At 32.8% G+C, this 14,540-nt stretch overlaps 1 protein-coding gene across 1 annotated transcript in view; it reads left to right on the top strand.

Annotated features, from left to right (window-relative positions):
• Positions 1–14,540, top strand: part of LOC129219770 (alanine--tRNA ligase, cytoplasmic-like) — a gene marked incomplete at its 3' end in the record, with an annotated part of 70,439 nt that overhangs the window by 44,300 nt on the left and 11,599 nt on the right. Inside the window, 4 exon segments of the mRNA XM_054854068.1 lie at positions 3,005–3,200; positions 6,052–6,105; positions 12,214–12,336; positions 13,628–13,748. Of these exon segments, the coding sequence (XP_054710043.1) occupies positions 3,005–3,200; positions 6,052–6,105; positions 12,214–12,336; positions 13,628–13,748 (494 nt within the window).

Genomic DNA, 14,540 nt, shown 5'->3' with positions numbered 1-14,540 from the left:
CTTGGCTCCCTTAAGAGGATTTCGCTACCAGCTCATGTGATTCCTATTCCGGGCTGATGAATGCTAAAAAGCACGAAAATGCAGTCCTTGGATGCAATAACTGAGCTGGTGGTGTATTTTAAGTATTTCTGCCTTAGCCCTGGCTTAGGGCGGTAACTTACTAAAAAATGTAAATGGTATCCTTTCTTAATCTGTACTTGGTTTTTAGTTACAATTGTCTTTGAAATAGGGTATGGAAGTGTGTTGATTGAACAAAGGTCAAATCTGATTGCAATTGTCTAAATATGGTCACCTTTCCCAGCAGTAACATAACTCAACCAAAGGGTAAAATTTGAAGTTGCTTGTCTCTATCAAGGTGAATGCCTATTCCTCAAACAGTGAAGTTAGTAACAAATATGCTCCGAACCAAAGTTTTGGGAAGGGGAAAATTCTCAATTCGTCGAATGAAATTTCAGTTTTACTGAAGGATAAATTACGAGCATGCACACATATCATACTTTATGCACTTAACTTCTAATGAGAAGGAATGTTAGGCATAATTAAAAGCAAATTCTTAAAGCAAAAAAAGCGAAACAAAATCTCAATGTTACAATATTGTCTCCAGATTTGCTGAATCGTTAGCAAAATTTGTCAAATAAAGAAATTGGTGGGAAGTCACAGAGTCTCCCACGACCACCCATTGGGACACCCCTGAAAGTGACTAGGGAACTTTACCCTTTCATTGCATCTTGATACGGCTATGAAAGGGGGTTCCCCATATTGAACCCATTGCAATATGATTTGACATCTGTTCAATAAATGCACTTATACACACTATTGTACCATCTTTAAACTATTTTTGGAAACCGGGAAATAAAACTTTCCAGACCTGTCTCATTAACAAACCACTTGTTTCACCTATCTATCTTTCATGGTTTTGCTGTTATGTCACTTCAAAGTTGGGGAGTCCTGAAACACCCTATGTTCAAGGCAAGCCCGGATTTATAAATTTTGAGCCCCCTTGCAGAAATTCTGCATTGCTCTTAACTGTCTATCAGGCCAGATTTAGGGGAGGGCAGGTGGGGCTACTGCCCCGGGGCCTCCACAACAAAAGGGCCCCCACAATAAAATTTTTATAAAATATCCCAACTTTCACGGGTCAGCAAATTTTACGTTTTTTCTCCCAGACATTTTTTTTCCCGTATTTCTACAAAGAATGTACAGTCGACGCTCATTATAACGACCACACATTATAAAGACCGTCCCATTATAACGACCAGTGGTAAAAGTCCCAACTTTGTTCCTATGAACTCTATGTTAATTTGTTTTCATTATAACGACCTTTTTGTATCGTCTAATCCAATACAGCGACCGAATTCAGCGGACGCTATTTCTGGTGTTCTTTCCAATAAACAAATTTGTAGCTTGAAATGACTTTGATTATTGTTTACGGACATCTGCCTGAAGTTTTCAATGTCATATCGAACTTTGAGAGGGGTGGAGAGATTACCATTCACCACTGCTAGCAGAGAAAAAATAATGGGAGGAAAAATCGAGAAATTTCCAGATTCCTAAGAAGAGGGAGTTGACAGATGTGTTGGTAGTTTGGTGTTTGAATCTAGTAGTGGTTTTTAAAATTTGGGGTTCTCGAGGGACTTTTAAACGTTACTTTGGAAAGCAAGAGAAACACAATTGAACACCTATATCTGAAACAGAAAAAAATGTTTCGCAAAAATCACTTCTGTCAAAAAGGCAAACATCTGTCTGGTTTTATCTTCAGAAAATGTTGTGGTGGTAGTAGTAGTAGTAGTAGTAGTAGATTTGCAAGTGTGTAACATTTTCCTCCCTATATTTTCTACTTTAAAATTTGTTTAATATTCTGTCATAATATTTTGCAAACGATTTTTCTAAAAAATTCTTATGATAAAAATAATTTGGGCATTTAACTGGAATGTTTGAAAAAGCACCATTTTTTTTTGAACAGCGGGGCATGCATGATGACCGTGTATATTTTTTTAATTATACCTCTTATAACGACCACTCGTTATAAAGACCTTTTTCTCTGGGACGGAGATGGTCGTTATATCGAGCGTCGACTGTATTTCTAAATATCATATGAAAATAACCTTAAAAGTACATAACTTTTAAAATGAAATGTATGTTTAGATATAAATAAGAAACAGTAATTTTAAGTCTATAAATTATAATAATAATAATATAAAAAATAAATAGCAGTAACTTCAAGATGTATTTACTATAAAGTGCTGATTGAAAATATCGGATCTTTTCGAAAAAATGATCTTTTCGAACCCTGATTAGGGGCCTCCACTCCTTCATTGCCTCGGGGCCTCCGCACTTCCAAATCCGGCCCTGCTGTCTATTGGATTTCTATGCCACTAAGGGCCACAGGCTTCATGTCTGCGAGAACGTAGATCCGGACATGGTTCAATGCATATCCAGCTCAGTATAAAAGGAGGCCAGTTGTGCAGCCAGAAAAACCTTCTGGAGTGGGTTTTTAATCAAAAATACCTTCTGGAAGGGGTTTTTGGTCAAAAATACCTTCTGACATTGGTTTTTCAATCAAAAATAACCTGCTGGAGTGGGTTTCTTGATCAAAACAGTCCTTAAACATTTTCAACTACTGTATTAGAATATGCATTTATGCTGAAACCAATGCCTCTGGGGGTTCTTTTTACCCCCCAAAACTTCCCTTCACTGCACCACTGAAGGAGGCAGACACGTTACTTGGGTGATCGAGCGGGGGGGGGGGGGGGGATCCATTCCCCCTCCTCCAGATTTTGTAATCCATGTATTTATATAGTTTGTTTTTTTTTCTCTAAAAAATGCTTTGCATTGGGTATATAAAGTGGCAGCTATCCCTTCTTGCGCCATTTCTGAATAATCCCATCCTATGTATATGCACACAAACCCTCGCCAGCCCCCTGAGAAAAATGTCAAATGATAGTCCTGTAAAATTCCTAATATTCTCTTATTTTATTCATTGAAATTGATGCTTTTATCTCAGACATGTGCTCAACACAGCCGACATTGAGAAGTTTATTGTCATCCCGTCCAAATCTCATGGAGGATCCATAAAGATTATCAGTGCAGTTACAGGTAAACAGGCATCCATTGTTGAAGAAAATGGTAGAATAATGGAAGAGAAAGTTTCTTACTTAACAAATGAAGTTATGTCTACTTTAATAAAATTGAATCAGCCTGTAAGTATTTTCGAAGAAAATCATTAAAATATGTTGATAAATTATAATGTACTTAAAAATATTCTGTTCTCAAAATGTTAATATTTTACAAATGTAAATAAAATTAGCTGTTAAAATAAGAAATTAGAACGTTTAACTGCCCAAATTGCGGATTACTGCAGACACGTGTTTCGGCATTACAAGGAACGCCTTTTTCAATGCAAGAGAAATTAACTTTTAAATGAAAAGATATCCGTCAAAAATCGGATGTCTTTTCAATAATGAGCTCATTTATTTTGCATCGAAAAGGGCATTCCTTGTAACGCAGTAACACAACGTCTGCAATAATTCTGCAATTTTGTGCAATTAAGCATTCTTATTTCTTTTAGCTTTCAACCACAAAGATATTTATTCAACTCTTAAAGTTAATTGTAGATTGATACTGATACAAATTTTACCAAAATGAAAGATGATGCCTTTTTGAAAGTTTCTGTTTCGTTAATCTGCTAAGATATTGAACAGATGGTGCCAGTAATTTATAAGAAGCAATAGGTTTTTTCTCATCACCAGGTTTAGACAGCAAGTAATTATGACCTTTTGTCGCCTCTGCAATTTATCCCTTGAACTTTCCTTATTGTAGCAAATTTTTGCTACTGAATATTGTACTCTTTAATTATCTTCTGTCCAAGAAATAAACATTTAACAAGAAGTTCCGTCTAGAACTAAACAAGCCTACTTTTCTGTGTAACCATATCTACATTCTAGCGTCTGATCAATATTCTCAAAATTAGTTAAAATCTCAAATTGTTTTAAACATAATTTTTTAATATTTTAAGCTGATTTCTAGGAATAAAATATGTCTCACTCATCTAAAGAATTAGATGCATACAAAAAAATAAATAAATAAATAAACCAACAAATAAAATAGCAGCATCTTTTAAACAAAATAGCTAAAATACACTTTTTTTCCACTAAAAAAAACAATCTTTAACTGCTTTCAAAAAAAAAAAAAAAATTAAATTGATAAATTCATTAAACTAAATACATTTTATCAAAAAAAAAACATTTGTTTTTCCCCTTTTGCCAAAAAATAATTTTTTAAATGAATTAATGTTCTTACCAAAACAAATGAAAAGAATAAAATGTCAACTTAAAAAAAAAATTCAATGTCAAAAAAAAAAAAAAAAAAAAATCATCTGTGCGTATCTTAATGTAGAAACATAAAGGACTTTGAGTTTATCTGCCGAAAACTGAATACATAAATTAAAACTTTAGAGTGAAAATAAAAACAAATCATATTAACAATAATTATTTCATAGTTAAAACTATGGCTGCAGAGTCGGAGTCAATCTTATTTTGGGATAAAAGAGTCGGATTTGGGAGTCAAAAGTAATTAGTTCAAATACTTGGAGTTGGAATCGGTCATTTACCTTAGAGTACGCAACTCTGCCAATGTTTGCGGAGTCGAAGTCGATTATCCAAGAATCGGAGTCCGTCATTTTTCCCCCGTGTATAAATTTTTGTTACTACTAAGTCAGAGTCGGAGTCAGGTGCCCCGAAATTCTCGGAGTCGAAGTCGGGAGTTTGTCGTCAACAGCTATTTCCAATAAAATTTGTTTGAAGTAAATCCGCCTTTAAGTGCGGAATCTACATTGACTTTCAGTTTCCCCATAGGCGCTAATGTTAAAGGCTTTGAACTGTTCAAAATTGAACGGAAAATTGTTCAAATCAAAAAGATATTTTATATACTTTTTTTATTTTATATATTTTGTAGCTTTTTTCATCAAAAACTTTTTCCTACAAAGTTTGTGTGAAGCAAATTTGCCTGTGAGTTCGGAATTGCCTTGAATTTCTCCGTAGGTGCTAATGTTAAGTTTTTTTGAACTGTTCAAAATTAAATGAAAAATGGTTCAAATAAAAAAGGGAAATATAGGAATGTGGTGTCCTCTCCGAGATCTTTCAAACAAAAAAAAACTTGTTTGAATCGGACTATTCACGGACTCAGTTATTAGGGGGGGGGGACAAACAGACAGACGGACAGACATTTTCCCCATCTTAATACCCTACTTTCCAATTTTTTTTTTTTCAATATTTATCAAGTAATTGTTTTTTTCTCACTTTTTGTATTTTGTTTTTTGCGATATTTTCAAGGTGCATTAAGCCTTCTTTGATGCTTTTTTCTTCTTTCTCTGACTTTTACTGGGAAAGTAGGCTAAAAATGAGTCTATAAATTTGTAAATGATTTTATAACTGACTGAAACATAGTATTGAACTCCAATAAAATAAAATAAGAAAATATTTTATACTGTCAAATAAATATAACAAAACATTTATTTATGAAAATTTATATGTACTTCAGTTTTTAAATTTCCTATTTTCTTTCTGTTTTCTTACAAGCTAAAATATGTAGTTATTAAAATTATTTCTTCGATTTTTAAAACTTAGAAAAGTTTGTGAAACAAGTTTCTGAAAAGTAAGAAATAAAGGATTCTCTTGCAAAAGCATTGTGTTACTGGTTCATTCCCAACTTCTTCCAAATAATAAAAGTCCAGATTATAGGAATTTCACTGCAATTGCTGTCCTTGTTTTCTTGTGTTAATTGTTTTCATTGCATTTATTCCATAAAAATGTATTGATTTTTATTGTGACCTGTAGAAAACAAAATACAAGACTAATGGGGGGCATAAATTTTCGTATTCAACTGTCTATTCTTTAATATGTGGATTAAACTAACATTAAATATTGTTGATAAATTTCAGCCTTTAAAATTATGATATGTAGTTACTGACATCTAATATTAAGTATTTGGATGCTAAGTATTTCGCCTTTAATCATTAATCATGTTGGTCTAACGTACATTGTATATTTTTAGAATGTTGAGCAAAAGTTGCAACTGTTGCTGAAGGAGGTTCGAAAATCAATAAAGGTATATTCTTTAAATTGTTTTTATGCAGTACAGTGGGTGGCCAAATTATTAGGGACACTACTCAAATTCTCGTATTTTCAAGTTTACACTCATTTTTTTTAAAGAAATAAACCCCGTACAACGTTTTTTTTTTTGCTCTGCATAGCAGCTGGTATTGTTATTACTCAGTGGTTGGAAGTAGCGCGCTACAAGTAGCGACGCTACTGTAGTAGCTACATTTTTTAGTAATTTGTAGTATAGCGCACTACATTTTGAAAAAAGTAGAGTAGCGAGTAGTTCAATACAAAAAAAAAGGTAGTTTGTAGCGATTTCAAAAAACTACTTTAAAAAAAAATTTAAAAAAAAACGAATTTTCAAACGAATTTGACTAGTCTTACGAGAGTAAAACTTGCACTAATCAGATTCGTAAGACTCTGAAAAATACGAGCTGACCTCAGACATGTTATTTTGACGCCATACGTTCTATCTGTTTGACGCCATTAGTTTGTTTGGCATCGAAACATTCACATTTCTCCAATATTCGTCTTGACTAGAGCATGACTTAGAAATAAAAGTATAAGCGATAACTGCCAATTTAGTACCGCATTTGTCTTTTCTGGCAGCAAAGAATGTCCCGTGTATGAACATTTTAGATGTCAAAGAGATTATTGTGCCAATATCCACCTAATATGGACGCTACTGCAAATGTTATAGAAGAGAATGATATTGAACTGCCCTGGCCGGCTAAAAATAAATATTATAGTGTTATTGAAACGTATGATAAAGGAAAAATTTGTATTTCATGTAAACTTTGCCCGTTAAGCAAAAAGCTTTCGGTGTCAATGCCGCACATGCAGTGGAATCTCAATTTACAGATGCATACCAAAACTCCTCGCGTAGATTAATATTTCGCGTTGTGGAAAAGGGCATCTAAACGATTTTTTTAATGAACATAGCAATTATTTTAGACCCTTGAAAACACCCTTCAAACTGTTTTAGCCCATTTCTTAACTTCACATTAGCGAATTGAAACATAAAGAGCTGAAATTTTACTGCATTAAAAAAAGCTGTGTTATTGAATAAAAATACTGTTTGGATGCACAAAAGCAATAGAAGAAAATGACATAAAATGAAACAGTACGCATGGCACGTATAGTATGTAGCAATAATAAAATGCAGCAATACAATAGTACTGCACAGTAGATACAGTAATTTTATTCGAGGCACCTTTTAGTTCAAGCACATCAAAAATCTGTACATTTTTTCATTTGTCAGAAACTTTGTATTTCCTTCCATTTTCAAACTGAAGATAAACAGCCTGCTTTTATGAAATTGTGTCTCATCAACTTCATATTAAGAATGAAAAAGATGCGAAGTGACGATTTGTACACTAACAATCAGATGTTTCGATTAGTACTATGTGGGGTCAGCTGCAAAATTCGTTGCTCGAAAAAAACTCGCAAGACAGTCATTTCGCATTAGTCGAATCGTGTTGTAGCCCAAATCCATTCGATGCTCCTTAATGGGGACCAGAAAATTCGTGAAACGAAATATTTACGCCGATTCATAACAATGGGTGAATTCCAGGAAAAAGGCGACATGACACATGAATTTTAAAACTTAAGATTCTGTCACTTGCCATATACCATTCTCTTCAGAAATAAATGAACTTCTTGGATCTTAATATGTTTTTCCCAAACAGTTTTATGACTTCCAGATAATAAAGGGCAAAATCAAGTTTTCTCTTTATATTTTTACAGAGCAAAAAAATCTCTTTTTTTGTAACACACTAGAATTTCAATAAATTCATTATCAACATATAATATTTAGGTTAACTTTTATCTTTTGAATGTCTAGTAAAACTTTTGGTAGGTAATTTAAAATTTCTTTTTTTTTTTTTCAACCATGAAATTTTTCCATTACTAAGGAAAAAGACAATTTGATCTCCTTCCGTTACCAAAATACTACATCTTAGTTCCCCAACAACCTATTGGGTATTGAAACTAATGTTTTTTCTATGCAAAGCATAATTATGCCCCTCGTCAAGGAAGCATAGTTATAATTTTAATGGGTATTTAAAAATTGCTCATTGAAGTAAAGTAAGCATTTTTAGTTTTGTTTCATATTTCAGAAAATTATTAATATTTAATTTAAAAAAATAGTAGTACCATTTGGGATATTTTTCCTATTTCTTTTTTTTTCTCTTTTTTACTGATTGAGTGTTGATATATTAAAATAATAGAAGTCAATTATTAAATGTTGTAAGTTTTTGAGGTTATTCGGTAAAACTAAAAAATGCTTTTATTTCATTTTATCAGGGGCGTAAGAAAAGAGATGGTGTCCACCCCTAAGCTTAAAGCTCAAAATCAATTAATTAATTCTACAAAATATAAGTTAATATAAAAATAACTCCTATAATGAGAAAAATTTTTCCTTTCATTTAAAAGATGCTTTTGATCATCTAAATCAATTTTATGAATGTATGTCTATGTAAAATTTTTATCAAATTTTGACTGCATCTATCTAAATTTTTGTTGACCTTACAAATTTTGTCTAACTCCCGCAAGGAAGGTAAACACCAAGTTTAGCAGATGCCTTTCTGTTTCACATTTCTGTAGCTATCAAGTGAATGAAATGTCAGAATTCAAGTTGTATGGCTAAATCATTTTATTTATAATAATCCAATAATTAACAACTGTAAAACAAACTTTAACATGAGTAAATGGTATAAACAAGTATGAGGAATTTCAACACTCAAAAACATCCTTCATGTTCCAAAAGAACATCCTCCAAAAAAAAAAAACATTTGACACCCTAACATGAATTATCCTAAAAATGTTTCAAAAATTTTAAGTCCCTAACTCTCATGGCGAAATTCTAAAAGCCATCCCCTAAGTGCAGGACGTCGCCCCAACTGCGAACGATCCTCTCAAAGATCCGACTATCGTCAGTCGAAAATGAGAAACGCGAGCAGAAGAAGTGATTTCCTTCTCATTTCCCCCTGCTTATATAATACAGCGCACTCAATGCACGTCACGCCGGATATGCCTACGTAAGAGCTCAGTCTGGATGCTTCCAGAACATTCGATTTGCCGCGGACTGACGTCACATCCTTCTTCCTGACGAAACACGTCGTTCAAAGTCGTTCTGATGTTTACAGGTTGATTCTCCCGTACGCGAATTGAAACAAGCGTACTTTAAGCCACAAGATTAACTGCCTTTTCATTATTAAAGAAATACAAGTGAGTAAAAACATTTACACTTAGTTTTCACTTAGCTTTCAAAATGAATTGTTGAGAATATTTCTCAAATAGACATTTTTGGCTATCAATTTTCAAATAGCCGAGTTGCACTTCTTGAATCAAATATTTACTGTCATTAAAGGATTAAAAATTTGAAAATTGAATTCCTTCCACTTTTAAATCCTTTCTTGCAGGGAATAATCGCAAAAATCGTAAAAAAATGTTTGAATTGAAGAATTGGCTCTGTAAAGGAAAGAAAGAATAATAATTTTTAGTAATATTTCCATGTTCAAATGAACCAATATATTAATCTAAACCATTTTCATTCAATCTTCAAACTGTGTATGTGTATGCTTTTTATTTATTTATTTTTTTAAAATGTAGCGAAGTAGTGACTACATTTCAAAAGTAGTTTGTAGTTGCTACTTTTTGAAAAAAGTAGTTGTAGTGGTAGTTAACTACATTTGTACTAAAGTAGTTGTAGCTGTAGTTCGCTACAAAAAAAATAGTTTTTCCAACCACTGTTATTACTGTTTTATAGAAGTGGCAACAATACGAGATTGCATCAGTTTACAAATATTTGAGGTTATTCCAGTTTTAGTCTCTATTGAAAAAAAACTGCTGATGTCGCAAGGTTATATTAAGTATTCTAGAATTATTTCTTCAAAAGTTTTGGTGTCTGCTATAGTTAATACGTAAGTAATACTTATTAATAAAGCAATGTTGCTACATTTTTCAATATTTGATTTATATTATTGTTTGATATTGTCAAAACTGTTTTTTTTTTTTTTTTTTAAGAATGGGCAAGGCTTCAGACACATCCCCTAGAAAATGTACGGAAAAAAAAGCATTGCTACTCCTCGCCTTATATTTCTAGAAAGCTATTGCAAATTTAACAGGTGTTTCTAAGTCGGTAGTTGCACGCACAAAAGCTTAAAATTGACCAAAACAAGTCACTGAAAGCAGATTGCGTTGACAAATGTGACAGAAAATGCATCACTGCTCTTTGTACCGGCTTAGAATGAGGGATATGTGCTTTATCGGATATTTAACACTCACTAAAAAAACATTCTTAATGGAATAGCTTCCCCAGGTGGCGTCACACACTGCCTAGAGGGAAAAGAAACTTTTTTCAACCAAAATGCTAAAGGTGGAGTCGTCGGAGAAGCATACCTATAAAGCATTAAACTAATCAAAATAATAACATTATTTGTTAATAACACTACTTACAAATAGCACTTACACAATGTCTGCCCTCAACAGTCATTATTTTTATTGTTTTGCCAACTGTATAAGCTTTTTCTCAGCCTCGGTGCGGCGTTAGTTTTTTTTCTCTTCGAGCAATCACCTCCGGATAGTCCTGGTGGAAATTTCAATGCCCTGTTCATTCATAAGTAAGACAGACTACACTCCTTTTGTGATTTATGAGGGAAATATCACTATCTGTGACCGGTTCGAGCACTGATGATGTGTTTTCTGCCACATTTTCCTAAGTGATCCACTTCCAGTGGCCTGTTTTGAGCAATTTTAATTTTGATATATCCAACTATTGGCCTTAAAACATCTGTTATATTTGCAATAACTCTCTGAGTATGTGTGGAGGGAAGTAGCAATGCTACTTCACCACACTTTCCAGGGAACATGTTTAAAGCCTTGTCCATTCTTAAAAAAAAAGTTTTTTGACACTATCAAGTAACAATATGAATCAAATACATTAAAATCCCTCTAATGCGGACACTAATGGGACAAATTTTTTTGTTCGTAATAGAGAGGTGTCCGCAGGACGGGTTTTGCAGTCGAACTGGGGAATTAAAAATTGCCCGCATAAGAGGGGTGTCCATTAGGAGTGGTTTTACTGTATTGAAATTTTATTGCAAATTGTAGTAACATTGCTTTATTAATAAATGTTAATTACGCAATAACTATAGAACCATAACTTTCGAAGAAATAATTCTATAATAGCTAACATAACCTCACGACAACACACACAGCAGTTTTTTCTCATTAGAGACTAAGACTGGAATAACCTCAAATATCCGGAAAATAGCATAGACTGGTAGTGTTGCCACTTCTAAAAAATAATAATAATGATGCCATTAACAATTTAGAATTTGAAAAAAAAAATGCGGTTCATGGTTTATTTCTTCAAAAAGTGAGTCTAAACTTGAAAATAAGAGAATTTGAGAAGTGTCCCTAATAATTTGGCCACCCACTGTATTTTTGAGTTGTTAGTTTAGTTTTTAGTGTATGACATCTTAAAATTTATTGTATCATATGATAGTGTCCTCTCCTTCCCCCTTACAACAGTTCCTATTGTAATCAACAACAGTTCCTATTGTAATCAATTTAGTTTAAAGATGAGTATTCTAATTCAGAACTATTTTTCTTATTTTTTCACCCTGATAAGTGGAGAGATTTAATTGTCTGTGGTTAAAAAAATCTTAATGATCTATTTTGGAATTCATTTTTATGCTCAATACCTAATTTGTAATACTGAACTGATAATAGTAAAAAATTTGAAACATACTCTTAATCATCTGAAGATTTTTCTTTCTGTTTAATCATTACAAAGTGTAATAACACAGTCACTTAAATTGCTTCACCAGTGTTTCACAATTTACATTGTTTCCATTTTGTAGAAATTTGGTGAAATTCTGTTTTGGCAATTTTTCTATGAATTACATTTTATACTAAGATTTTTCAAGCCTCTGATGTTTTGTTTTGATATGAATCACTTTCGCTTTGTCACATAGCAAAAGTGTGTTTGTTTTGCTAGACACAGTCAAAATGAGTCATAGCAAAACAAAACATCAACAGGAGACAATTATTTGGAAATGCGAAACACCTATGTAGTTTTATTTATTTATTTTTTTTTTTTGGACTGTAGGAATTCCAAGGAAGATATGATGTGCCTCTGTTAAAGCTTCAGAACTGTGAAGACGCTTTGAAAGAACTCAAACTTAAGTTGGTTGATGCGTTGAATAGTCTTACAATGACTGAAAAAAATATGGTATGAATTAAAATTAAAAACTTGTTTTGAATTTCATTTTGGTTATAAAATTGATTTAAAAAATTTCAATGAATGAAGCAACACATTTAACACATTTTTTAATTATAATTGAAAAGATTAAGTGAATTATATTACTTTTAATTATAATTTTGTTTTGTCATGAAAAAAATATATTTTTCAAAAGCTTGTGGGGGGGGGGGAGAATTTCCAATATTAAACTTATTTTGACTCGATATTTATTGTTGTTTAGTTTTGGTCTCCTTATCTTAGATATTAACTTATTGGAAAGGCTAATAAATGAGCTTTCTAATTTCTAGTTCATTAAAATGGTGACGTGTGCGCTGAATTTCTGCACAGATTGTAAAACCAAGAATCATTATTTTAAGCTTTGCAAATCCCTAGCTAATCTTGAAGTCGGTTAAAATAACTACTTCAGCGGGGTTGTAGGCATTTGAAATAATTCATCAAACGCAGTTGTTATTTGCAATTAGTTGAATAGTTGTAAGAAGGCTCTTGATCTTCATTAGGGATTAAGAAATTGACTAGGACCACCCTAGTTGGGCCCAAAACGTGTTGCTGGTTGTCAGTTTTGCATTTATTGCTTGAAACATTGAACATTTCAACAACACAATTTTCTCTCGAATGAAAGATTTTTGAGCAATCACCATTGCTTATTGCTTTCATTTGACTGTTTTGATGTCCGATGATTTCATTTTCCCACCAGCACCCTCTGCAGCATCACTGTCAATGGGCTCCTCACGATGCTGCTCCTATAGCGAAAACTGTCTCCAGGTTGCGTCAATATCCTACACTTACACGCATACATACACGCACTTACACACACATGCATACATACAGACACCTACACATACACACACAACAATACCCACACACTCATGCCTGCACACAGAAACAAACACATATGCCTACACACACATACACATTCCCCCCCCCCCCCACGTACAAACACTCATGCACACAACTACCCACACACTCATACCTGCACACAGACACAAACACACATGGCTACATACACATACCCCCCCACACACATAAAACACACACACCTACACACACATAAACACACACACCTACACACACATACACATACCCCCCCCCCCCACACACGTAAACACACACACACGTGATTGCAAAAAACATAATTTGAATTCCAGATGTCTAAATTCAAATTAATTATTCTTTTTTATTTATATATTCTGTTTTTATTTGAGACCTTAAGTTATTACACTTACTTTTTCATCATTCATTTTAATCCTTTATGCCTTTTTAGGATGAAAATACCTCAGATACTTCTGGTGAATGGAAGGCAAAAATTGATAATGTCATTGAACATTTAAAGTCCAAAAATGTGGCAACTACCAGGGATGAGTATAAATATGATTGCTGTGTGGGTATGTAGTCCTAATTATTCTTGAATTTTCTATGATTGATGGTTAATGTATTAATTATTAGTCTGTGTTAATGTATTGACAATGCATTTGTTGCATGTAGTTCAAAAAAGTATTGTTACAAATTCTGTAAATAGTAATTATTTTTGTGATTAATTTGTCGTAATCTAGCTAAATTTGGCGTTTATTAAATTATCTTTTATCTAAAATTATTGTAGTATAACGTAACCTGTAAATAGTTTCTTGTAATGAATATAGAACCCTCGTACATTTGGCTGTAGTATAGGGTCCCCTCATTTTTGAATGATAAAATTTGTGAATGGAAAGAAATAAGAAATTTGTAGGACGGTGTAGGATTTTCTGGAATAGTTGAGAAGTTCTCTTTCGATGTCTATAAATAGCCGTGCCGCATGATAAAAAGTCAGTCTCGATTGAGAAGTTGTACTGAGAATGTATTAGCTCTGTTTATTGTGAGGCATTTCTCTGTGTTTTGCGTATTTGAATGTAAATACGTGTGCTATTGTTGAGTAAACAGTGTTAATTGATGTTTGCCTAATTGCTATGGTGAATTTAGCTGTTGTTAATGATCTTTCCTGTACATAGTGTAAATAAATCTCCTGTGTTTTCTCAAGAACTGTGTCATCATTTCAAGAAAGTTTGAAGTTGTATCGTGAACTCTTTATAGTATTATTATGGATGCATATTAATATGGTTGGTTACTGTAGTAATGGTATTTTTTATTTACTGTCCTTGAATTAGGGAAAGTTAATAACTAATATAATAAGTATGCATGTA

Source organism: Uloborus diversus, chromosome 4 (genome assembly GCF_026930045.1).
Source record: "Uloborus diversus isolate 005 chromosome 4, Udiv.v.3.1, whole genome shotgun sequence".
NCBI lineage: Eukaryota > Metazoa > Arthropoda > Arachnida > Araneae > Uloboridae > Uloborus > Uloborus diversus.
The sequence above is the reverse complement of the archived record's forward strand: the minus strand, read 5'-3'. Positions and strand labels throughout refer to the sequence as shown.